The sequence below is a fragment of the Salvia splendens genome, chromosome 17 (genome assembly GCF_004379255.2).
Source record: "Salvia splendens isolate huo1 chromosome 17, SspV2, whole genome shotgun sequence".
In the NCBI taxonomy this organism is placed as follows: domain Eukaryota; kingdom Viridiplantae; phylum Streptophyta; class Magnoliopsida; order Lamiales; family Lamiaceae; genus Salvia; species Salvia splendens.
In genome coordinates, this window is record NC_056048.1 from 24,527,823 (window position 1) to 24,552,715 (window position 24,893).

The window sequence follows — 24,893 nt, forward strand, 5'->3', positions numbered from 1 at the left end:
TTAAATTGTTTTTCTTCTCCACTATGTTGCACATATACTTCTAATGACCTAATAATCTAGCAGTATACCCTCCGAATCCGGTATAACCAATTTGATTTACTGTACAAATTACATGAAAAAAATGCTCAATTATTCACGGGACCATTGCAAATCCAAATAAATGTATTACAACTTAAATAATAATTTCCATAATCACTCCACTAATTACACCACTCACAATATTTCAATAGGAAAAAACACAATCTCCTCTCTCCAAACACTATTAAGTAAACAAGCCCCTACACAAAACCAGAACCAAAAATGGCAGCCATTACATGGGCATCTCTTCACCTCAAAACCCCAACCCCTTCCCTCCATTTCCCTAACCTCCCAAAACCCCATTCCATTCTCACCCGACCTGCCCCGAGACCCCGCATCCGGGCCTCCCTGATCGAGCCCGACGGCGGGACACTGGTGGAGCTCATGGTGAAGGAATCGGAGAAGCTGTCGAAGGTGAAGGCGGCGGAGCAGCTGCCGAAGATCAGGCTGTCGGCGGTGGACCTGCAGTGGGTGCACGTGCTGAGCGAGGGGTGGGCCAGCCCCCTCCGTGGCTTCATGAGAGAGTCTGAGTTCCTCCAAACGCTTCATTTTTCCTCGCTCCGTCTCCACGACGGGTCGCGGGTCAACATGTCCGTGCCCATCGTGCTCGCCCTCGACGACCTCCAGAAGAGCCGGGTCGGGTCGTCCACCGCCGTCGCACTGGTCGACGACGGTGGCGATCTCGTCGCTATTTTGAGCGAGTAAGGAATTTTTTCCTATTTATTCTTCTTTTTTGCTAGTACTTTTTTGAATTTGATCATAGGTGATTTCTGAATGAATATAGGGGTTGTTCTTATCTCGGGATTAAATATGTAGTGTGTTTGGTTCACTAGATTGAATCTCACAGTTCAATCCGAGATGAATAATGATGTGATAATTAGTCATAACTAATGTCCTCAACTAAAATAGTCTCACAATTTAATCAGATTATAATTTGATAGGAGTACTATTTTATTTAGATAACCGAATATCACATATAAGTATAAATATAGCTAAATATAGTACTAATAGTTTGACTATCATATGTTAATAAATCTGGTAAATGATAAATAGTTGGGATGTTTTTTCAAAAGAGTAGCACAACTATAGTATTTATTATTATTAGGGTTAGATAGCCGAAAAATACACTAATTCAGGTATATAGTCTATACTCTATACCACCCATTTTGAATGTGGTGCAAGAGTGTAGTCAATTTTCAACGGTCAAGTATTATAGAAAAATTGAATTCTGTGTAGCATAAAATGTTAAATGATGTACACATGACAAAATTAGTGTTAAATGAAAAGTCAATACATTTAAACGCTATCGTTTTAATTATTAATTAGATGGATTTTGACATGTAATTTGAAAATTTTATTTATTTTTTTGACAAACAGTGTCGTTTTGGTCTAGTTAAACATTTTGAGCTATATTAGACCATGACAACATCGCTTTGGATATTCCAGCATGCCATCGAAATTTGATTTTGTGAGAAATTGACTGCGTACATGCTAAAAGTTCGTAGTATATTTTTTTAACATATTCGATGTTGGTGGTAAAGACCCGAATTGACAATGTATTTTTTTTTGCTATTAGCCTTTATTACTTCCTCGTCAGTCCCACAAAATTTGTCACATTTCATTTTTTACCATTTTGGGTAGTAGACCCCACATTCCATTAACTCATTTCCACTCAAATTTATTATAAACTAATAGTAATATATAAAAGTATAATCCACATTCTACTAACTTTTTCAATCCACTTTTATTAGAGTACATTTCTTAGAATCCCTGTCCGGTCAAAATATGATACTCTCTCCGTCCCAGTTTAAGAGTAAGATTTAGTTATGACACAGATTTTAAGAAATTGGTAGAGTGTGTAATGATTGAAGTGAGGTAGTGGTTGTTTGAATGTGTAATAATTGAAGTGAGGTGTAGTGGAAAGTGAAACCCTTTTGACTTTTTATATGTTTAGGATTTTGTTTTGTTTTATTTTTATGAAAGTAATGGCATTTGAGTGTAAATTTGATAAACAATGAGGTTAAATTTTATGTCCAAATATGATAAATTCTAAATGTGACTCTTAAAGTGGGACGAACTTAAATAGCAAAATGTGACTCTTAAATTGGGAGACGGAGGGAGTAAAATGTAGGGGACGGAGAGAATATTATTATTTGAATTGAATGTTTTCAAATTAACTTAATTTAGAAATGAGACATCTAGGCATCATATTTGAAAACGATGAAAGTTTTGTTTTAGGGAAGGTGTACTTTTTTTGGATAGAAAATAAATGGAAGTTTTTGTAAATCCCAAAGTTGTTAGGTATTTCGAGTATAAATATTGCTTAATTTGCTTTCGGTTATGATGGAAGACTACTTTTTCTACAGTTATCTCCATCATAGTGATCAAGTTGTAGATGTTTTACACATGTGATGTTTTCTCATGTCTTTATCTGAATATGCCAAGACAAAATTAGTGGATTATCTGAGAGAAGTTTAACTATAGTTAGAATATGTCACATGATTTTATCCAGTTTTTGAATTAATAATGGAGTTTAATGGACATTTACGTGGCAATCATTATATAAAGTAATCCACTGTTTACATACTAATCAGTGAATGCTGACTTCTTGTTGTTACTATTGATATTGTAGAAGACGGTAATTGTATTCAATCTCACTTACTTAAATAATGTACAAGATATGAGGTATTATATAGGCTAGGTTTAAAAACTATACATGGTAAACCTAATTAACATTCAATTGTATTCTATCTATGGTATGATTTACCAATCACACATATTAGGTTCCTGATTTTGTGTGATCTCTTCTCAACACTCCCCCTCAAGTTTAGTAACGGGACTTTCCGATACTCAACTTGCCTAGTACTTCCTGAAATGATTTCGAGTTCACCGCCTTCGTCAGGATATCGGCTAGTTGATCTTCGGATTTGACGTATGGCATCTCAACTATCTTTGCTTCGATGTTCTCCTTTATGAAGTGCCTATCTACTTCAACATGCTTGGTTCGATCATGCTGCACGGGGTTCTCCGAAATGCTAATTGCCGCCTTGTTGTCACAAAAGAGTCTAACTGGTTGGACTGGGCACATGTCCAATTCGTTCATTAGTTTCCTTAGCCACAATACCTCCGTCAACCCACTTCTAATTCCTCGAAACTCTGCTTCTGCACTGGAGAGTGCCACAACTTTTTGCTTCTTACTTCTCCACGTGACCAGGTTACCTCCAACAAAGGTAAAGTATCCTGCAGTCGACTTCCTGTCGTTCGGATTCCCTGCCCAATCTGCATCAGTAAATCCATGTATCTCCATGTGCCCGTGTTTTTCAAATATGAGCCCGTGATCAGCCGTCCCCTTCAAGTATCGAACAATTCTCAAAACTGCTTCCCAGTGTTCTTCTTGGGGAGCATGCATAAACTGACTCACTACTCCAACAGCATAGGCAATGTCTGGCCTTGTGTGGGAAAGGTAGATCAGCTTCCCGACTAGTCTCTGATATCTCCCTCTATCTGTTGGCTTGGCTCCTTCCTTCATCTGTAGTCCGTGATTCTGGACCATCGGAGTGTCTGCTGGTTTGCAATCTATCATCCCAACTTCGGCCAGCAAATCCAATACATATTTCCTCTGATTGATAAATATTCCCCTTTTTGATCGTAGAACTTCTATTCCCAAGAAATACTTCAACAGTCCCAAGTTTTTCATCTCAAATTCTTGAAACAAGTTTTTCTTTAGCTCCGCTATCTCATCTGTATCATCTCCTGTAATGATCATATCATCGACATATATAATGAGGCACGTGATCTTACCATCTTTCTTTTTTAGGAACAGAGTGTGGTCGGAGATGCTTTGCTTGTACCTATATTTTTTCATCACTTCGGTGAATCTTCCGAACCATGCACGTGGAGACTGTTTCAGTCCGTATAATGTCTTCTTTAGGTGGCAGATCTCTCCATCTTGAAATTCTCCCGTGAAGCCAGGTGGAGGTTCCATATATACTGGCTTTGGCAACTCTCCATGAAGAAAGGCATTGGTCACATCAAACTGATGAAGTGGCCAATCCTTGTGTGCGGCAATCGAGAATAGGACTCTAACGGTGTTGATCTTTGCCACTGGGGAGAAGGTTTCATCATAGTCTATGCCATACGTCTGGGTGTATCCCTTTGCAACAAGTCGGGCTTTGTATCTTTCTATCGTGCCATCTGGCCTTCGTTTAATGGTGAACACCCATCTGCACCCAACAGTCCTCACTCCTTCGGGTAGCTTCCCTTTCACCCACGTATTATTCTTCATTAATGCCTTCATTTCAGTAAACATTGCTTCTCTCCAGTGTTTAATTTTCATAGCTTCCTCGGCTGACTGTGGAACCTCTTCCTCTTCATACAATGCAGCCTCAAACGCTCGGGCCATTTTGGTCAGATTTCCTTTCACAAAATTCGCCACTCCATAGCGACTCTTCTTGCCAATCTTTTCTGGGGAATATCGTTTTGGTGGTACTCCCCTTGTACTCCGATAGGGAAGTGTATACCGTCCTGTGTCTCCATCAATAACATTATCATCCTCCTCTCGAGGTTCAGTGTTAACTGGGTCAGTGGAAACCGATATGGAAGTGGGATTGGGCTCAGGAATTACCTCAGGAATTACCTCGGATATCGTCGGAGGAGGAGTCTGAGGTGGATGAGTTGGCTCTTGTGGAGAGACCTGCTCGGCGGTAGTGACAGCGGGTTCTGGTGGATCCTCAATCGAAGAGTTTGGAACTGGCACAACCCAACTTAGATAGTCTACTGTACTACTCGAGTTACTCTCCCCCTGACTACTAAGGTGGGTTTGGTGGTAAAAGAATTCGGTTTCCAAGAAGTTACAATTCATGGTGGTAGTGATCTTTGTGGTAAGAGGGTCATAACAACGATAACCCTTTTGGTTTAGCCCGTACCCTACGAAGACACATTTGGTAGCACAAGGTGATAGTTTAGATCTTTCATGTTTTGGGATATGAACGTAAACAGTACATCCAAAGACTTTGGGTGAGAGGTTTAGGTAGTCTGGAATTTTAGCTAATTTGGACAGGGTATCAAGCGGGGTCTTCATGCGAAGGATTTTAGTAGGTAAGCGGTTGATAAGGTAGATAGAGGTAGCGACGGCTTCGGGCCAGAAGTGTTTTGGGACTTTAGATTCGATCATTAGGGCTCGAGTTATCTCAAGGATGGTTCGGTTCTTTCTTTCGGCAACCCCGTTCTGTTCAGGTGTATAGGCGCAGGAAGTTTGGTGGATTATTCCCTTGTCTTTGCAGAGTTGGGTCATGGCACTGTTAATAAATTCCCTCCCATTGTCGGACCTAAGGGTTTGAATGGTAGTATGAAATTGTGTTTGGACAAGTTTGAGGAATGAGACAAATCTCTCGAATACTTCAGACTTATGCTTTAAAAAATAAATCCATGTCATCCTAGTACAATCATCAACAAATATCACAAAATATCTAAACCCATTCCCACCAATAATCGGGGCAGGCCCCCACACATCGGAATGTACTAAAGAAAACATGGAATTCATTCTAGTATTTGAAGGTTTAAACGACTGTCTGTGGCTCTTGGCCAAAACACAAGTTTCACAAGTGAAGTCAGTAGGAATAGAAATGTTCGGAAAAAGAAGTTTAAAGTAACCAGGGGAGGGGTGTCCTAGTCGTCGGTGTCAGAGCCAAGTCTCTTGTTTCGTGGATCCGTGAGCCAGCATCGCACTACCAGTTTGAGCTATCTCGTCCACGTAGTAGAGTCCATGCTTCTCAGTGCCACGCCCAAGAATCCTCCTCGTCTGAATATCCTGCAAGATACAGAAATCCGGATGCATCAGAAGAGTACAATTCAATTCCTTGGTTACATGACTAATAGACATCAGTCGTTGAGATAATGTGGGGACATATAAACAATTCCTAAGACGAAGTGTAGGAGATATTTCAATAGTCCCGGAGCCCTCAACAGTAATTAAGTCGCCACTAGCAGTTCGAATAAATGTTTTAGTAACCTCATTATTAAAGTCAACAAAATCCCTTTTTTCCGGAGTCATAGTGTCAGTCGCCCCACAATAAAAAATCCACCCTTTCGTATACGTATCAGTCATATTTTCAACAAGGAATGCAGCGGAACTATTTTGTAAGGGTGCAAAGGGGTTTTCTGACACATAATTACATGTATTGGGGTTCTTTCGGATTTTCAGCCAAGGTGTGGGGTCATTTTTATATTTCAGCAAGTCAGGGGGGCGTTTTTTCAAAAAATGGGGTCGTTTTTCTAATATTTCAAACTTATGAGGTATAAACTGTAAATGGCTAGAGTTATTAGGGTTTGGTGTTTGACCAAACCCTTTACCTCCTTGTTGAGGCGCCGTCGTCCGATTTTCGCCATATCCGAATCCCGTCCGCTCGGCGAGGTTTCCGACGCCTCGTACGCCGCCGCCATCGGAGCGTCCTTCCTGACGGATTCCTGAGCCGCCGCCACCGGTTTCCCTCTGATTTCTGGTATCCCCTGGTCGCGACTGTCCCTCGCCGTCGCTCATTCCCGCGGCGAATTTCGCTTGGGCCGGTGCACCTCTCGCTTTCTGTCTCTCCTCCCACCACTCCGGATACCCCAATCGTTTGAAGCAGGTTTCCCATGTGTGTTTTTGTTTTCCACAATGAGAACACCATAACTTTGAAGTGTCAGGGCGGTGGTTTGGTCGGCCGGTGGCTGTGGTGGCTGCGAGGCGTTGCGGTGGCCCGTTTCGGTGCGGTGGGCGGTTGCTCTGTGCAGCTAGTCCATGTCCGATTCCCCCAGATGATGAATCGTCTATTTCGCCGTCGGCGTCTGCGGTGGTGGGTGCGGCGGACGTTGGTGGCATGATTCGACGTCGAGCCGCCTCCGTCTTCACCCACCCGTAGGCTGCCTCCACTGATGGGTAAGGGTCCTCTTTCAAGATTTCTCGTCTGATTGAATCATATTCCTGATTCAACCCTGTTAAGAACTTCACCAAGCGTTTTTCGTTTGAGTGTATTCTGTATTGGTCGATCTCTTTGTCACAGCAGGTCACGGGTTGTCTCTGGCAACGATCTATGTTGATCCACAGTCCGTGGATTTTTCGGTAATAGGTCTCTAAATCCATATTTCCCTGTCTGATTGCAATTACTTTCTCCTCTAGATCGTAAATCAAATACTTATCTGCCTTGTTTTCAAATGTCACGGCGAGGCTATCCCACAAAGCCTTCGATGTTTGGTGGTGCGCAAAGTCGGAGATGATGTCGTCCTCAATGTTATCCACTATCCAGGAGAACACTATGAGGTCATTCTCCTCCCATTCCTCAAAGCCCTTGCTCCCGGGGCTTGGAGGTTCGTCTTTGATGTAGGTATAGGCCCCCCGGCCTCCTATCTTCACTTTGATCAATCTTGACCATAAGGGTAGTTTCTGCCGTTCAGCTTGAACGCTACTGTGATCCCCTTACTGTTTCTCAAACTTTTTGTCTGATCTGGATTGGGTTTGTCTTCTTCTGACATGTTTCTGGCTGTAGAGATCGATTTCTGGATTTGTTCTTGGCTGAAAAGGTCGGGAATTGGTATGTTTGGGCTATGATGAAGTTTTTCTGAGCCTAGGATCGTTTTCCTGCTCTGGTGCCATGTAGAAGACGGTAATTGTATTCAATCTCACTTACTTAAATAATGTACAAGATATGAGGTATTATATAGGCTAGGTTTAAAAACTATACATGGTAAACCTAATTAACATTCAATTGTATTCTATCTATGGTATGATTTACCAATCACACATATTAGGTTCCTGATTTTGTGTGATCTCTTCTCAACAGATATTAACTTGAGTAATATGCTCAAAGACAAATAATCTTGGGATGTAGTGATTTCTCTGTATTTTACATTGAATTCTTGCAAGTTTTAGTTTTTGAGATGTTACATTTATACTAAAGTATTATGCTGTTTTTGCAAGTGTAGCATTGAGATATACAAACACAATAAAGAAGAAAGAATAGCAAGGACTTGGGGCACCACAGCAGGTGGCCTTCCCTATGCTGAGAAGGCCATTAGTGGTGCCGGAAACTGGCTGATTGGCGGTGACCTTGAGGTCGTAAAGCCGATCAAGTACAACGACGGATTGGACCGGTTCCGCCTCTCCCCCTCCCAGCTCCGCCACGAGTTTGAGAGGCGCGATGCAGACGCGGTGTTTGCCTTCCAGCTGAGGAACCCGGTGCACAACGGCCACGCCCTGCTCATGACCGACACTCGTCGTCGCCTGCTTGACATGGGATACAAGAATCCAGTTCTGTTGCTGCATCCTTTGGGTGGTTACACTAAAGAGGATGATGTTCCACTTACTTGGCGCATGAAGCAACATGAAAAGGTCATCAAAATCAAGAAATTGATTTTTAAGTGGAAGAATTTGAGCTGAAATGTTAATCTATTGTGTTGTGTTAGGTTCTTGAAGATGGAGTGCTTGATCCGGAGACTACGGTGGTGTCTATATTCCCGTCTCCGATGCACTACGCGGGGCCTACTGAGGTGCAGTGGCATGCCAAGGCTAGGATCAATGCTGGTGCGAACTTCTACATAGTCGGCCGTGACCCTGCCGGGATGGCTCACCCTATCGAGAAACGAGACCTCTACGATGCTGATCACGGGAAGAAGGTGCTGAGCATGGCCCCAGGGCTGGAGCGCCTCAACATATTGCCTTTCAAGGTGAATGAATTATTATAAATGTGTTGAATTGAAACATCAATATTTTTAAATAGTATTGATTGTTTTTTGGGTGAAGGTGGCTGCCTATGACAAGACACAGAGTAAGATGGCATTCTTTGATCCATCAAGGGCTCAAGACTTTGTGTTCATATCTGGGACTAAGGTAATGCTTGATGGTAGTGATCAGAGTGAGTGTTGATTTTACGATTGTAACCTCGTTGTTCGTTGGCAGATGCGGAGCTTGGCTAAGAATCGGGAGAGCCCTCCGGACGGATTCATGTGCCCCGGTGGGTGGAAAGTGTTGGTGGAATACTATGAGAGTCTGGCTCCGGCCAGCAACGGCCGGGTGCCTCAGCCACTTGCTGCTTGATGTTGATGATGATGATGATGTAGATCATCACTCTGTATAATATGTTATGCTTCTAAATTATCTTCCTCAATAATCTCTAATGTGTGATGTAATATATAATGTACCATTGCTACAGATGTAATATAGTGTGCTAGTACTAAACAGTCATTCCTCTTTGTATAATAAATTCCCATGGTTTGATTTATATGCAAACTGATATCATATGTATCCCATCCCTCTCTTGCAGATTTTTCACACTAAATTGACTTATATTCTGAAACATTCTCAACCTTATTTACAGCTCATTGTTGTAGGCTATTTCCCCAATCTCTTCTCAAACCCTAAGTGAAATATCGTGCAACTTCTGCTTGGATTCTTAGATTTTTTGAAAAAGTACTGAGCAATGACAATTTCGGTTGGCTACTTTGGAGATTGTAGTCCCGTAGTTGAGGGAAATGTCGAGGTGAGCTCTTTGATTTACTATTTATATGTTTTTTGTCGGTTATTATGTTGTGTTGTTGTTGGTCCCTCATTGTAATAACTTTGTTGGTTTGAATGTTGAATTAGGGATTTGAAGTTTGTCAATTTTGTTGGTTTGAAATAGAATTTTTGAATTATGTCAAGTTTTGAGGTGCTATTTAATTGAATTAGGGATTCTGAAATTGATTGGTTCGATTATGTTATTTTGGGGGTCCGTAGTTGATTTTACGTGAAGGGTTTTTGATTTTGATAGCGATTTCCAATTTATATGAAAAGCATTCTTATAATTAGCGTGCAACCAAACAGAGTAGCAGACATATAAATTAAGTGAAATGCCAATTGAAACATTGAACTATTTTCACAATATCAATAAAAATAATCGAAAAAAGCATTGTTACTAAAAAAAATCAGTGTACTATATTGCAAACAAATACTCTAATTAATACAAAGAAGCAATCAAGAACAAGGATCCAACCCAAGAATAAAAAACAAAGAAATAAATGGAATTGATGCACAAATTTCTAGTCTTCATGCACCTCTCCACTTGTTGAAACTAAGAAAGTGCCCCAATCCCAACACAAATTCAGCCTCTCTGTATCAGCAAACTTATTCAACAATTCCACCATCACCACTTGAAGAGCTACAGTCACTCCCACAAGAAAAAAGAATCTATGATCGACAGCCTGACTTGCATAACAAGAAATAATGATAGTTAATACCCCTTATAAATTTTATTACCGTACGAAAATAGTAGAGTTTTATGGGTGGGCAGTGTTGGATATTTTAGTGTATTTGGATTAACTTGATTGATCAACGTGATCATAATGAGACATCAAATAAGTTGAAAGTGCGGAGTATATACTTATTTGAATTCGTTATGACTAGACGGAGGTTCGGGGTCAGCGCCCCTGAGTAGCCGACCGGCTGCATCTGGACCTGTTTGGAAGTATTCAACACGGGCGGACAATGTGTTGACAATACGCATGAACAAGCGCTTTGACATGCGAAAACGGCTCCTAAAGTAATCTTCCGGAAACCGCAGCTGGTCGAAAAAATAGTCGGCAATGAGCCTTTCGTGGGCTCCCTCCCGGTCACGATGGATGTAGTGGCGAGTTGATCTAGTTGGTTGAGGAGGAGGGGCGGGGGTATTCGCTGCGACATATGCTTCATAAGCGGCACGATGTTGTTCGTAGTATTCTTGTTCTTCGCGCTCCGCTTCCGCAATGAGATGTGTGAAATCCATTTGAGGTTTTGAGTGAGAGATGAAGGTGTAGATAAGTTGTATGAAAAATATGAATGAGAGATGATTTGATGTGAAAAATGGATGATGAATGTGTATTCATATATGATTTTGGGGGGAAAATTTCAAAAAAATTTAAAAAAAATACAGAAAAACAGGCAAAAAAGGGCCATTTTTTGGGACGGTGAAATTTTTTTTTTTTGGTATTTTTTTCGATTTTAAAAAAAATTCCAACGGATATGCCGTTGGCCAATCAGAACGCGCCATGTCGCCTGCTCGCAGGCACGGACGTGCTCGATGTATCGAGCAGCGCCGTGCCAGCGGCAAGAGTGCAGCGGCGGACAGCGGTGCCGCGCCGCTGGCACGAACGGACGGACGAGCGAGCAATTGCTCGCCGCTGTGGATGCTCTTAGTTTTTTTCTTTTTGATTTATATACCGTGTGTATATAATGTGGCCGATATTCCACTTTATATAGTACTGTTATAGATGTGCTGGCGTATGATTTAAAGAAGCTTCCTTCGAAATAGTGCTCACAAAACTTAGGAGGTCAACGCGCTAAAAGGAAAGGTGGTCATATTGAATGGGACAGAAGGAGTACTAGGGAAGTAAAAATCGATAAGACAAACGTAATGTGAGTATTCACTCTGTCCCATTCAAGATGACCATCTTTCCTTTTTTTGTTTGTCCCAACCAAGATTACCACTTTCCAATTTTAGAAATAACCTCATCTCTTCACTCTCTTCATTAAAATATTCAACTACTTTTTTCCTCTCTACTTTATTCCATCTAACAACACTTTCTAAAATTCCGTGTCACTCAAGAATGTGGCAATCTTAAGTGGGACGGAGGGAGTAGTTCCTACAGAATTTTTTATGTTGAATTCTTATAAAAGAATTACTGTCACCAGTTTTTCCATGTTTACAAAATACTCCCACCGTTCCCTTATAGTTGAGCCATTTTATCATTTCAGAAAATTCCCTCATAGTTGAGCCATTTCCATAAAAAATAACTTTTTCCTCTTTCTTACTTTACTCTCTCTTACTTTATTATCTCTACTTTATTCACTTTTTACTTTATTTTCTCTACTATTTATCTATTTATTTAACACACTTAATATCTATTTCTTAAACTTCGTGCCAAAAAGTTTCGCATCAATTATGAGGGAATGGGGGAGTGCAATTATGGGCAAAAGATAAAGCAAGAAAAACAGAGTTATCTAGGGACTTACAAATTTCAAAATGATTCCAAAATAACTTGATAATTTAAAGTCAAATCAAATCCATACACCAATGCTATCATAATTTCATAACCAATTAACAACATAAGATTAAAATCAAGAGACAAATGTCATTAGAGGATCAATCATCCTACAAGATAAAATGAATTATTACATTAATTTCGTAAGATTTAGGGTATTGGGTGGGCGTTAGAGCTTCGATTTTGAATCCCATTTCAATGGTGATTGACGAAGGTAATGGGAGAAAAGGAGGTTGCGTGTGAGGTGAGGGGCAGCAGAGAGACCACGTCGGCGGCGATTTGTCGATGCCGAGACAAAAAAAAATAGAGAAATGGTGAATGTGTGTGTAAAAAGTGTGTACAATGTGTGTATGATTTGGACTTTGGATATATACAGGCGTTGTTGGTGTCAGGAAACTTGATTACGGACTAGTGAAAATACTTCAACTCTTGGTATTGTATTTGACTATTGAATCAAGAAATCACTCTACTACTATATTCCAAACTATATATACTACATGAAAAAATATAAAGAAAGGAATCCAATCATAGTATTAAAAAACAAATAAATAAATTGTAGTAATGCCCAAATCTCCAGAAAAATATAAAGAAAGGAATCCAATCATAGTATTAAAAAACAAATAAATAAATTGTAGTAATGCCCAAATCTCCACTAGTCTCATGCACCTCTCCACCTCTTGAAACAAACATAACCGAAAAATGGCCTTTGTGGAACTGGTATAAGCTTGACAAGCCAAGCTAGAGGCCATGAAAGTGCCCCAATCCCAACACATATCCCCCATTCTCCCAAATTCAGCCTCTCTGTATCAGCAAACTTATTCAAAAGCTCCACCATCACCACTTGAAGAACCACTGTCACTCCCACAATCCCCACAAACAACTTGTTCTTATGCAACCCTTCAAACACATTCCTCTTTTCAAGCTTCCTCGCATTGAACTCGTTAAACACCTGACACATCACAAATGCATTAAATACCAACGTATTCTTCACCTTTTCACTCACCCCAAACACACCCTCCCCTCCAAACTGCAGCACCAACAACACCACAATCTGATACACAGCTTGAGCCATCACATTCCTCCACATCACATTACTGATCAGCGCCTCGTGCCTCCCCACGGGCCGTTTCTCCATCAGCTCCCTCGCAGGCCTCTCCGTCGCCAGCGCCAGCGCCCCGAGCGTGTCCATGATCAGATTCACCCACAGCAGCTGCACCGCCGTCAGAGGAACCTCCCCCGCCGAGACCGCCGCCACAAAGTTGACCGTCAACGCCGCCACATTGACAGTCAACTGGAACTGAATGAACTTCTGTATGTTGTTGTAAACACACCTCCCCCATTTTAGCACTGTCACCACTGAAGCAAAGTTATCATCCATGATCACTATATCAGAACTCTCCTTCGCCACCTCTGTGCCTTGGATCCCCATCGACAGGCCTATGTCCGCCTCTTTTAAGGCCGGTGCATCGTTCGTCCCGTCTCCTGTGACTGCCACCACATGTCCGAGCCTCTTCAAGCACTGCACCATGAGGAGCTTGTCCAATGGGGAGGATCTTGCCATCACGCGAATGGCCTCGACCCTCTCCATCCGCTCCTCATCCGTGTACGAACGAAACTCAGCTCCTTCAACCACACATCCGTCTAAATCTTGGCCTAGACGGAGTATCCCACACTCCACGGCTATGGCCTTGGCCGTGAACACGTTGTCACCGGTGATCATCTTCACATCAACACCGGCATACTGGCAATCTTCAACGGCCTTCTTCACCCCCGGCCGGCATGGATCTTTTATCCCTACTAAACCTAGTAGAATCATACCATCTTCTTCAATTTTCTTCTCTGTTTCAAGATTCATCTCATCACTCTGTTTATGTGCAAATGCAATGCATCTAAGGCTAGAAGCAGCCATTCCTTGAATAATATGATTGAATTGCAATCTCTCTTCATCATCCAAACCTTTTTTGTTACCCTCCAAATCATAGTAATGTGAGCACATTGCAAGGATCATCTCAGCTGCTCCTTTCCAATGCACATGAAATTCATGATCCCTCTTCACCAAAACACCACTCCTCTTCTTCTCAGAATTGAATGCCTCCACATGAAGAATCTCACATCCCCTCTTCACTTCCTCCATATCCATCCCCATCTCCGCCACAGCCCACGACAGAATCGCCTTCTCAGTCGGGCTACCAGAGAATTCCACCCATTCATCAGACGCGTACACACCACCCGTCGTGTTAAGGCCAACACCCTCACGAAGCAGCTCAACAACACTCCTCCCAACATTCATTCCCTCTTCAAAACACTCCTTCCCTAACCAAAACTTCGTCACCATCATCTTATTCATAGTCAGTGTACCCGTCTTATCCGTGCAGATAGTAGTAGCAGAGCCCATGGTTTCGCAAGCGGAGAGCTTCCTCACCATGGATTGATCAGCCATCATCCTCTTCATAGAATAAGCAAGAGTGAGGGTGACAGCAAGAGGCAAACCTTCAGGTATAGCCACCACAACAATCGTCACCGCAGCAGCAACAATCCCTACAACAGAATTAATCACATCATCTGCTTTAGTCCTCTTTCCATTAAACTCCCTCACCCCATTCTCATCCTCTGTATTCCCCGTAAAATAACGAATCATCAACACCACAAGAACAAGAAATGCTACAGCCAACCCGAGCTTCCCAATCGAGGAAGTGAGCTTGTTGAGCCTGCTCTGCAGCGGCGTCTCCTCATCCGTATCATCCTTGCTTATCCTACTCATCATCTCCCCCCACAGAGTGTCCATCCCAACACTCGTCACCACCATTTTCCCGTACCCGTCCGCCACCTTCGTACCGGAAAATAGAAAAGGATTGGCACGAATATCGACATCCACGATGTCGCTCTCACCGGTCATGCTAGACTCATCCACCTGCAGAGAGTGGCCTTCGATAAAGAGGCCGTCTGCTGGGACTTGATCGCCGATGTTTAAGCATACGACGTCGCCCACAACGACGTCGTATATCGAGACCTCTTGCCTCCTTCCGCTTCTAACGACTTCTATTAAAACATTACTGCTTATTTTTGAGAGCTTATCAAACTGTCTGCTCTGTCTGAAGTTGCTGACGGCGGAGACGGAGATGACGAGGAAGACGGCGACGAAGATGCTGCCGCCGTCGTACCAGCCTTCCTTTATGCCGTGTTCTTTGATGCCGAAGCCGAGGGAGAGAGCGGCGCAGGCGAGTAAGATGAGGATGGTGGGATCCTTGAAGGCTTCGATGACGAAGTGGAGGAAGGTTTTTGATGGGGGGAAAGGGTAGGTGTTGGTGCCGAAGGCTGTTTTTCGGGCGGCGAGGTCTTGGTCGTCGCCGGTGATGCCGTGGAGGGGGTTGGTTTTGAGGGCGGCGGCGACGCCGTGGGGGCCCTTCAGGAGGGAGAGTTGGAGAAGGTTTTTGTTCTTGACGAGGTGGGAGAGGTGGTGGTCGACGACGACGGCGACGGCGGTGGTGGAGAGGAAGGCTCTGGAGCAGTAGATGGCGGCGAAGGCTTTGTGCCATTTTTTTTTGTTTGGGGTTATTGAGGCATGAAAATGCATGGGTTCATGGTGATGAAGCAGGAGCCCAGTGATGATTGCTGACATAATAGTTTTTTGGTAATTGAAAATTGTTTTAAGGTTTGTGAATTGTGAATGATTTTGGAGGTGTAGATATAATGAGTATATATAGTAGTAAGATGTTGATAGCGACGTGTAATGCGGTGTATTACAATTATAATTTTTGTGATTAAGGATTATAGGATATTGTTATTTACTCTACTTGCAATTACTTGGTTACTAAGTTTATTTGGTATTTCACACGGTCTATTACAATTATAATTTTTGATAACATAATTATTAATGAGTTTATAAATATTACTATAAATTAATCTTTATTCATGTTCATCATATTACATAATTATAGTATTTATTTAAATATTTTTTTAATCAAGTTGTCTTATTTTATAAATATCATTGTTATTAGTGAATTCAAATTAGTTTTGCATTAAATTTAAAAATAAGTTACTAATATTTTTAAAATTCAATTACCTTTAAGCTTTTTGTATTCTTTATTAATTGACTGGATGACTTTTGAAATTCAATTAAATGAGCTATAATAGTAATATTTTTGACATTTCAAACCATAATCTAGTAATAAAAAATAATTTTAATCAATACATAAATAGTTAAATAAAATGACATTCTATTAAATATCTCCAAAACTCTTGTCTTATACTGTATAGATAGATTTTATTTTACTACTACTTGTTTTGATTAAAGTGCTATCAATTAATGATATCTTTTGAACTAAGAAATTAAGCATAAGTTCTCTTATATTTTAGATGAACTTAACTTAAATTTGATATGAATATTACTTTTAACTTATTTATTTATACTATGAGTAAGTGTGTGTGTTGTGTGTAGTGTGTGAGTGTTGCATTTGTATCGGTGTGTCCCAACTTGTGTGCGTGTATGTGTTCAGTGGATTAGTTGGTGTTGCATTGTGTGTGCACGATTGTATCTATTACATTTATGTATGTTTTCCTTTGATACATCTATGTTGATTATATGATGCAATTTTATGTAATTCCGATTGGAACACACTACCTACAACATCATTTCACTCATTTGTCAAGAAATGGTGCATCTATTTCGTGGAACCCTTGCAAACTAAAAGTGGAAATAGAGAATAAATTGGGGGAAAATACGAAATGAAAAAAAGGATATTAAAAGAAAATACAGCCCGAATATATGAAAAATATGTGTAAATTTCAAATTAGAATTTGGAAACTTCAATTGAAGTGATGTCTTAACAACGGGCACTTTTGATTTATTCCTTTCTTGTGATTATGGAATCTGCTTTGATATGTGTTGATATTTCTTGTTGATATGTGTTGATATTTTCCATATACTACCCTACAATAAATTATAAATAAATAAGAAGATAAGGCAGAAGAAGGAGAAAAGAGAAAGAAAATGGGAAAAAGGGAATTGAATGAGTATTAAATATATAATGGATGTAATTTCAAAGCTATTAACGGATAATTATTTATTATAATCAAGATGCCTCTTTTGAGAAATTGCATAGGGATTCTGCTGTGTTATTGCATTCATTTCTTCAATTGTTGATACCTTCTCATCCACTCCATATTGAATTTTGTACTTTTTTAGTTGTGTATTTGTATATGTTGTTAAAACTAATTAATTATATTTCTTGATTTTATTTTTTGTCATGTTTGTTTATTTAGTACATATAATCTCATCCACTCCATATTTGTAACATTAGACGCACTACATAATTTTTATAGTAATAATCTATGGGGTATGTACATGGTGTGGTTACTATTCCACTTAAATAAAAGAAAGAGTTTATTATGAATGATAGATGAGTTGATAAAACTAATTTAGGTTAATTATAATATATTTTGATAAATAATTCATTTATCACATAAGAAATTACTCGGAAATGAGGGAGGAGCTGTCGGCACAAAGTTTTTCAAAAAGTATTCTAGTGCTGACTCGAACCCTTTAATCTATTAGATTAAGAAAAATATCTTATCAACTAAGTTACGTTTCATCATCGTTTCAGATCTTTTTGGTTCATAACTTAACATTTTATTTAGGGAAACTTTATATTTATTATATTTTTTCATTGCATAAATACTAGCTTATGCTTGACATGAATCACTATTTAAATATTTACATATCTCAAAATTAATTGGTTCTTCTTTCTTTGTCCGATAAAAATAATAATAACGGGCTCAATATTAATCCACTAAGCCCATTTACTTTGGGCTAATGTAAGGTTATTGGGCTTTTAAATAACAGTGAAACAGAAATTTGGGCTTCAAACTACTCCTACGAAATACTACTACTCTTATTTAACAGTGAAAATGTAATACTACATCATCTAATCTCAAAAGTATATTTAGATTAATAAATTTAAATATATATTATAAATCATCCGTCGTTTTTTTTAATATTCCGTTAGACTCATTTTTGAATCCTCTCTTGCCTCATTTTTAAAATTTTACATTAATTACAAGTACTGTTTTATAGTTGAAAAAAAATAAATATACAAAAAAAAATGTCTCGTTTTCATTTGTTATTAGTTTCATTTTATTTGAATCATTTTGGTGTTCCATTTTCATTCGCTAAAACTAGGAGTTACTATTTAAATTAAATTTGCGAGGATAAATATTTAACTTTATTTTTTTTATCTAAAATATAAAGAATACAATCACAAATTAACTAATCTAATTATGTAGTACAGACTTGAGAAAGCCATACACTCATCCTTTGTTTTGCAAACGAATAACTTAATTAACCAATCCTACTTAATTCTGACACATTTTCTTTATTTGTTTTCTCTAGACACAAAAGCTTAACTGCTTAACCTTAATCAGACAATTGAAGCAAATTAAAACTAATTAAACATAAGACTAACAAATAATCTGAACCAATCTTCTTCTTCTTCTTCTTCTTCTTCTTCTTCTTCTTAATTCTATCCAATAGCCATCATCATCTTCACAAATTCATCGTAATTAACTTGTCCATCCCCATCCAAATCAGCCTCCCTTATCATCTGCTCCACCTCTTCATCTGTTAATTTTTCCCCTAGGTTGATCATCACACGTCGAAGCTGCACGAATTCGTATTAATTAGTTTTAATAATTTAATTAAGGAAATATTAATTAAAAAGTGAAAGTGAAAGTGAAAGTGAGTGTGAAAGTGAAAGTGAAAGTGAAAGTAAAGTTCAAAGTAGATCCAAGTGCATCTGCTTGGTAAAGTTCATTATATTGGAGATGGATGTGTGCAGAAAGACTATAAAAAAAACTGGGTTGACTCATAAATTCATGTGTACAACTGTAGAAAATATTTATATTAAATTGTCTCTTTATTTATTTTCACCATGTTAAAAATTCAGAGAATATGATAAATGTATGGGCCAAAATATCCATTTTGGTAACATAAAAAATTGTACTCCTTCCTTCCGTCCACTACCAATAATCTGATAGTAGACGATACCAGTTAATTTTAATGCTAAAATATTGGTGTAATAAAACAGAGACGAGAATGACTAATTTTTGCTGATTACACAAAATGAAAATATGTGACTAATGATTATAGACAAAAATTTAATTTTATACACGTCTTTTTTTCCACTTTGTAATTTTGCTAGGCGACAAAAATCCAAATTGGACGAGGAAATCAATGTAATAAATGAATATGATGAAAATAAAAAAATATTGTTATCAAATTATGGTACTTATCAAGTACAATGTCACTACGGATGATGAGCAATCGTAGTTATCATCTAAAAACACGCATATAATAAAATATGGATATGAATAAATAAAGAAAACAATAAATTCATCACCTACACAAAATTATGTAAAATGGGTTTCTATAGATAGATTTAATTCTTTTAATAAAAGTAATGGATTAATTGATACCTCTTCAGCGGAGATGTAGCCGTTTTGATCCTTGTCAAACACTTTGAAAGCCTCTTTAAGCTCCTCCTCTGCATCAGTTTCCTGCCAAAAAAATCAATCGATATCATCAGAAAGAAATAATCATATGCTTTTTTTTAAGAAAAAATAATTTTGTAATTTAGTTACCTTCATTTTCTTTTCCATGAGGTTCAAGAACTCGGAAAACTCAATGGTGCCATTTCCATTGGAATCAATTTCGTTGATCATGTCTTGGAGTTCTTCCTCAGTAGGGTTTTGATCCAACGACCTTATTACAGTCGCCAATTCTTCGATGGTAATGCAACCTGCCGTTATGTTAATATATCATCAAAATCTCCTTAAACATCTCCAAAAAAAAAAATAATAATAATAATAATAAAGAGTAAAAGTAGTTTATTAATTACCATCTCCATCTTTATCAAATAGGCTAAAGGCCTCTTGAAACTCCACTATCTGATCTTCCTTCAATATTTCTCCCATGAGGTTGTGTGTGTGTGTGTGTGTGTGTGTGTGTGTGTGTGTGAGAGAGAGAGAGAGGATGGTTGAGTATAGCTCAATCCTGGCTGGGCTTAAGTAGTAAGGGAAGGCAGAAGGGGACAAGAAAACCTTGTAAATACATTCATTTTTCATTAAACTTTAAATATACTTAGTATAAAATAAGTAGTCAAAAAGATGAAATATACTACTATTAGCGTGTCAAGTAAAAGAAATAACTCTCCCACACACATCAAATCCTTTTTCGTGACGTAGAAAAATTAATGCCCTTTAATTTGAATCTAAATCTAAATCTAAATCATACTACTCCTATAATTCAATGTACATGTATATGTATATGTATATGTATATATTAGGTTATCATCGATCTACATCTAGAGTGTTTTGTTGTTAAGTTTCTTCGTTCAGAAAACGACAAATATTTGATATTTTTGTGAAAACATTACCAAATTTTCACAACATATTTAATACTATCCCAAATATATTAATTTGTAGACTTACATATAAGTTGACCCTATAACCTAATTCATTGACGGCTTTATTATGCAATGCTTAACATTTCAACTTGTGATTAGTGATATTTAGAATGAAATTATCATCTCTCCACCAATTCACCATATTTTTCAAACCAATAGTAGAAATATCAAATAAGGACAAGACAATGTAGCAAAAACAGACAAATAATTTCCTTTGACCACAAAAAAGTTGTCGAGTCAAAAACGTAATTATAGAGGTGAATTGATATAAATATGATGATAAACTTTAAATTTTGAGGTTATTTATCTAGTTTTTTTTTGTTACAGCTGTAGTATTTGATGGTTAGGGAACAAGGGAGTCAAGTGGGGAGAATTAGAAGAGGAATCGGCAAAATAAGGTATAAATTGGAAAGCGTGTTTTAAACACTCTGCAGCCAAAACCAAAGACCACGCCGCGCTTCTTGCACGAGGGGATCTGCCTTCTGTTTCGCACGTGCCACGCATGTGAGTATAGCTCTTAATCTTGTTTATTTTGTTGGATAATGATTGAGAGTATTCAAAGTGGGGCGGACGATAGTCCGCCAGATGCATTATTTTGTTGGATAATGATTGAGAGCATCCAAAGTGGGGCGGACGATAGTCCACCCGATGCATCGGGCGTGCTATCGTCCGCCACTGTAGCTCCGCGGACGATGCCCGATGCATCGTCTGCGGAAAATGGTGTCGGAACATGCATCGTCTGCGGTATCGTCCGCCCCATTGCGGGTCACGAGGACGATACCACGGACGATGCAACGCGTTTTCCTTTTTTTAAAATTTTTTTAATTTCTTTTATCTATATATACCTCACATTTCATTCCATTTTCCACACTTTTCTCTCTCATCTCTCATCAATTCTCTTTTCCCCACACACTAATCTTTCTCTCACTAAAAAAATGAGACCCGGCGACGACCGGAGTACCTCAGAGGGCATTACTCGGGCCTTGACTCGGGCCTTGTTCGATTGCGTTCATGAGGCTGCAGTGGAATGCTTGGCCGAAATGGAGCGCTAGTGTGAAGCGGCGGAGCAGGTCCGTCGCGAGTACGACCTAGCTCACCAACGTCTGTTCGCAGACTATTTTGCCGAGGAACCACGGCGGACATGTTCGACGAGTACCTTCATGTCGGGGAGACAACTGGCCGCGAGTGTCTGAAGAAATTTTGTAGGGGAGTTGTGGAGGCTTACAACAACACATATTTGCGAAGGCCGACTACTGACGATTGCCAGGCCCTGATGAAGATGCACGAGACGGTGCACGGCTTTCCTGGAATGCTAGGGAGCATAGATTGTACGCACTGAGAGTGGAAGAATTGCCCGATGGCGTGGAGAGGCCAATTTAATAGTGGATACAAGGGCATCCACCCGACGATGATCCTCGAAGCCATCGCTGACTATCGGCTCTGGATCTGGCATGCTTACTTCGGTGTGGCGGGGTCGAACAACTACATCAACGTCCTGAACTCATCATATCTCTTCACCGAGCAATGCAATGGCAACGGCCCGGCCATCGAGTTCATTGCAAACAGACGCCAACATCATATGGGGTACTACTTAGCCGGTGGCATATACCCAAGGTGACCTGTTTTTTTTAAAACGATCAGCTGCCCTAATGGGTGAGAAGAGAGTTTTATTTGCGCAAAAGCAGGAGGCTGCGCGGAAGGATGTTGAGCGGGCATTTGGTGTGCTCCAAGCGCGGTGGGCAATAGTGAAGGCCCGTCGCGGTTCTGGTACAAGGACGTCATCGCCGATGTCATGTATGCATGCATCATCTTGCATAACATGATAGTCGAACACGAATGTGGAAGAATCACCGATTGGGGCGATGATGAAGCTGGATCTAGCTCCAGCACGGCGACCCCGCCTCACGTTCGAGGATTACCGATGGGCTACAACGAGGTTCTAGATAGACATGCCTCAATGCGCAACCAACAAGACTATGCTCGGCTCATGTCTAATATGGTTGAAAAAAATTTGGGCACGTAATCGCAGCTGAAATTGTAGTTTTTTTTAAGTATTTTATATTGTGCACTTTCAACTTCCAATAAAATGAAGTTTTTTTTAAAAAACATTGCATAAACAGCTAAACTTATAATTAAACACTCGTTTTGATGTCAACATTCCAACCAAGCACCATTACTCTCTCACAACTAAACTTTGGGTTAAGAGTCATATTAATAATTAATACTAGTATAAACAGCTTTGAGCTTTGGGAACTGCGATAAACCTTTTTATTCCAAAAAACACAATTGTTAAAAAAATAATTACAATATCAAAACGACATAAAAATGGCTGTCAACGCGGTTTTGCTCGCCATTGGCTCAGCTGACGAGGTGCGACACCTGTAACCCATTCACAATGCCACATAGCCAGTTTAATTTCCTATTTATTCAAAACTTTAATAATTTAGGAATCGATATCCCTTCATTAAATTATGATTTTTCATATTATGATATTAAAATATGCTAATAAATTATAAAATAATTATTTTAGTCTGATTTTGTAATCAGTCAAAATTCCAGCAATTCAATAGTAATAGTATGGCTTAATAATTTATTTTTGTAGTATTAACCAAAGCAATGTTACACAATCATATTTTGCCTGCCAGCAGCTCTCACTTTATACTAAACTAGTATCACGCCCGTGCGATGCACGGGTCATTTTAATTTCTTCATATTTATTTCATTATGCGAAATAAAATTTGTGAAATGATAAACAAAAGAATATTCGACATCCTCTTACTTTGGATTATACTTTTTCAATCACATTAACCCCACATGCGTTTAAATGCTAACTTTTCTTTAAAATGTCAATACGATTACGTTAAAATTTCAACACATATTTGTGTTGACATTTTAATAAATTGTCTTGACATTTCAATATTAGACTTAAAATTAAAACACTTTTTAATTATGTGAAAATATGAATTAACCGTTGAGTTATAACTGCAGGAGCAAGTTTACGTTGTAATAATTTAAGATTGCACTGGTTAGACACTTCCTAGTCGATCTTCATTTCATTGCAATATAGTGACCCTATACACTAAAAACCCAAACCTTGAAACTTAAAGCCTAAACCCTTAACTTTAAAATATACTCATCATGACCAACAAATGAGCCAAATATCAATAAAATTCTCCCTCCCTCCCAGTTCAATTTTACTTTGTTGATCATTTATTCTATTTTGGAGATTTTAGATCTGTATTCGGTATCTTACATTGGGTCGGCCTTTATAGCTTTATACCATAAACTATAAACCTACTAAAGCATAATATGATTGAATCAATACAGTAATACTATAATCTACGACTCAAATGAACCAAATAATCAACCATCTATTCTCACCCTAAAGAAGAATCCAATGCCTCCATGGTAATTGCCAAAAAAAAAAATCACCATCACCACTCATCCTATCCTCCCTTCCGATTTCTAAATATCAAAATATGCCTAATCAATTTCAGTAGGATTCTCTACTACCAATATGGCCGCTTCACACAAGAATCGCCATCAGCTAGCCAATTACACATATTTATAGCCATCACATAGATTAGTGAAGAACCGTTTCAAAGTAAATGCTAATTGACCATGAAATTTATGAAATTGAAGGATAATTTCAATATTTTCTTAATGGCTGAAACGGTTCACATTTATCATCCTTAAAAACAGTCAATGCTATACGTTACATTATCTATAATTTCAACCTCTTCACATTATCATCTTTAAAAACATTTATGTAACGTTGTTGGTAAATTTTCGTCAAAAAAATTATAAAACAATATTAAAGAATGTTTGATCCAAATTTACGCATGGCAGTTACACAAAAATATGATTCAATTATATAAAAACCCAAAACTTATAAATATCTAAAAACTTTGCCCAGGACTCATGGATATTCAAAATTTGGCCAAAACTCACCTTTTAATTAAATATTTGCCGATAAATAAATTTTTACATAAAATTAAAATACGCTACAAAGAAATCTCTTACAATTCAATTGTTTATTGCTATAATGAGTTTTATGAAAATAGTAAAATTCTAATATTTACAAATCTTTATCACCGTAATTATCATGTAATATAATTATGCATTTGTTTAAATATTACAAATTTAAGTTTTCATACATAATTAACATGAAAATTATCAACAAATTATTCTTTTTATATTAATTTTTATTTGAATAGTAAAGAACATTATTTAGAATGCATGAGATACTATTTTTAGCTTAGGGTTTAGGGTTCATTAGATAAGAAATCCTTTCAACTTTCTAAATTTATTAGTGGAGTACTATTTTTG

At 38.7% G+C, this 24,893-nt stretch overlaps 2 protein-coding genes and 1 pseudogene across 2 annotated transcripts; 1 reads left to right on the forward strand and 2 right to left on the reverse strand.

The window, feature by feature from the left end:
- The first annotated feature begins 196 nt into the window (after positions 1-196).
- On the forward strand, positions 197-9,332 carry LOC121773531 (ATP sulfurylase 1, chloroplastic-like). The gene is made up of 5 exons (XM_042170407.1): positions 197-779; positions 8,038-8,443; positions 8,518-8,778; positions 8,855-8,941; positions 9,011-9,332. The coding sequence occupies exons 1-5, from the start codon at positions 301-303 to the stop codon at positions 9,146-9,148; spliced, it is 1,371 nt and encodes a 456-aa protein (XP_042026341.1). The 5' UTR covers positions 197-300; the 3' UTR covers positions 9,149-9,332.
- Positions 9,333-12,675: 3,343 nt separating this feature from the next.
- Positions 12,676-15,748, reverse strand: LOC121773910 (putative calcium-transporting ATPase 13, plasma membrane-type). Its single transcript, XM_042170831.1, has one exon. The coding sequence runs from the start codon at positions 15,722-15,724 to the stop codon at positions 12,764-12,766; it is 2,961 nt and encodes a 986-aa protein (XP_042026765.1). The 5' UTR covers positions 15,725-15,748; the 3' UTR covers positions 12,676-12,763.
- Positions 15,749-18,317: 2,569 nt separating this feature from the next.
- On the reverse strand, positions 18,318-20,186 carry LOC121773911 (annotated as a pseudogene).
- Positions 20,187-24,893: the final 4,707 nt, after the last annotated feature.

What these genes read in the sequence shown, in the direction of transcription:
- LOC121773531 (XM_042170407.1), top strand. Translation starts at nt 301, where the DNA reads ATGGCAGCCATTACATGGGCATCTCTTCACCTCAAAACCCCAACCCCT. An exon ending in CTCGTCGCTATTTTGAGCGA is followed by an intron (nt 780 to 8,037) that starts GTAAGGAATTTT and finishes TTGCAAGTGTAG; the next exon opens with CATTGAGATATACAAACACA. An exon ending in GCATGAAGCAACATGAAAAG is followed by an intron (nt 8,444 to 8,517) that starts GTCATCAAAATC and finishes GTGTTGTGTTAG; the next exon opens with GTTCTTGAAGATGGAGTGCT.
- LOC121773910 (XM_042170831.1), bottom strand. Translation starts at nt 15,724, where the DNA reads ATGTCAGCAATCATCACTGGGCTCCTGCTTCATCACCATGAACCCATG.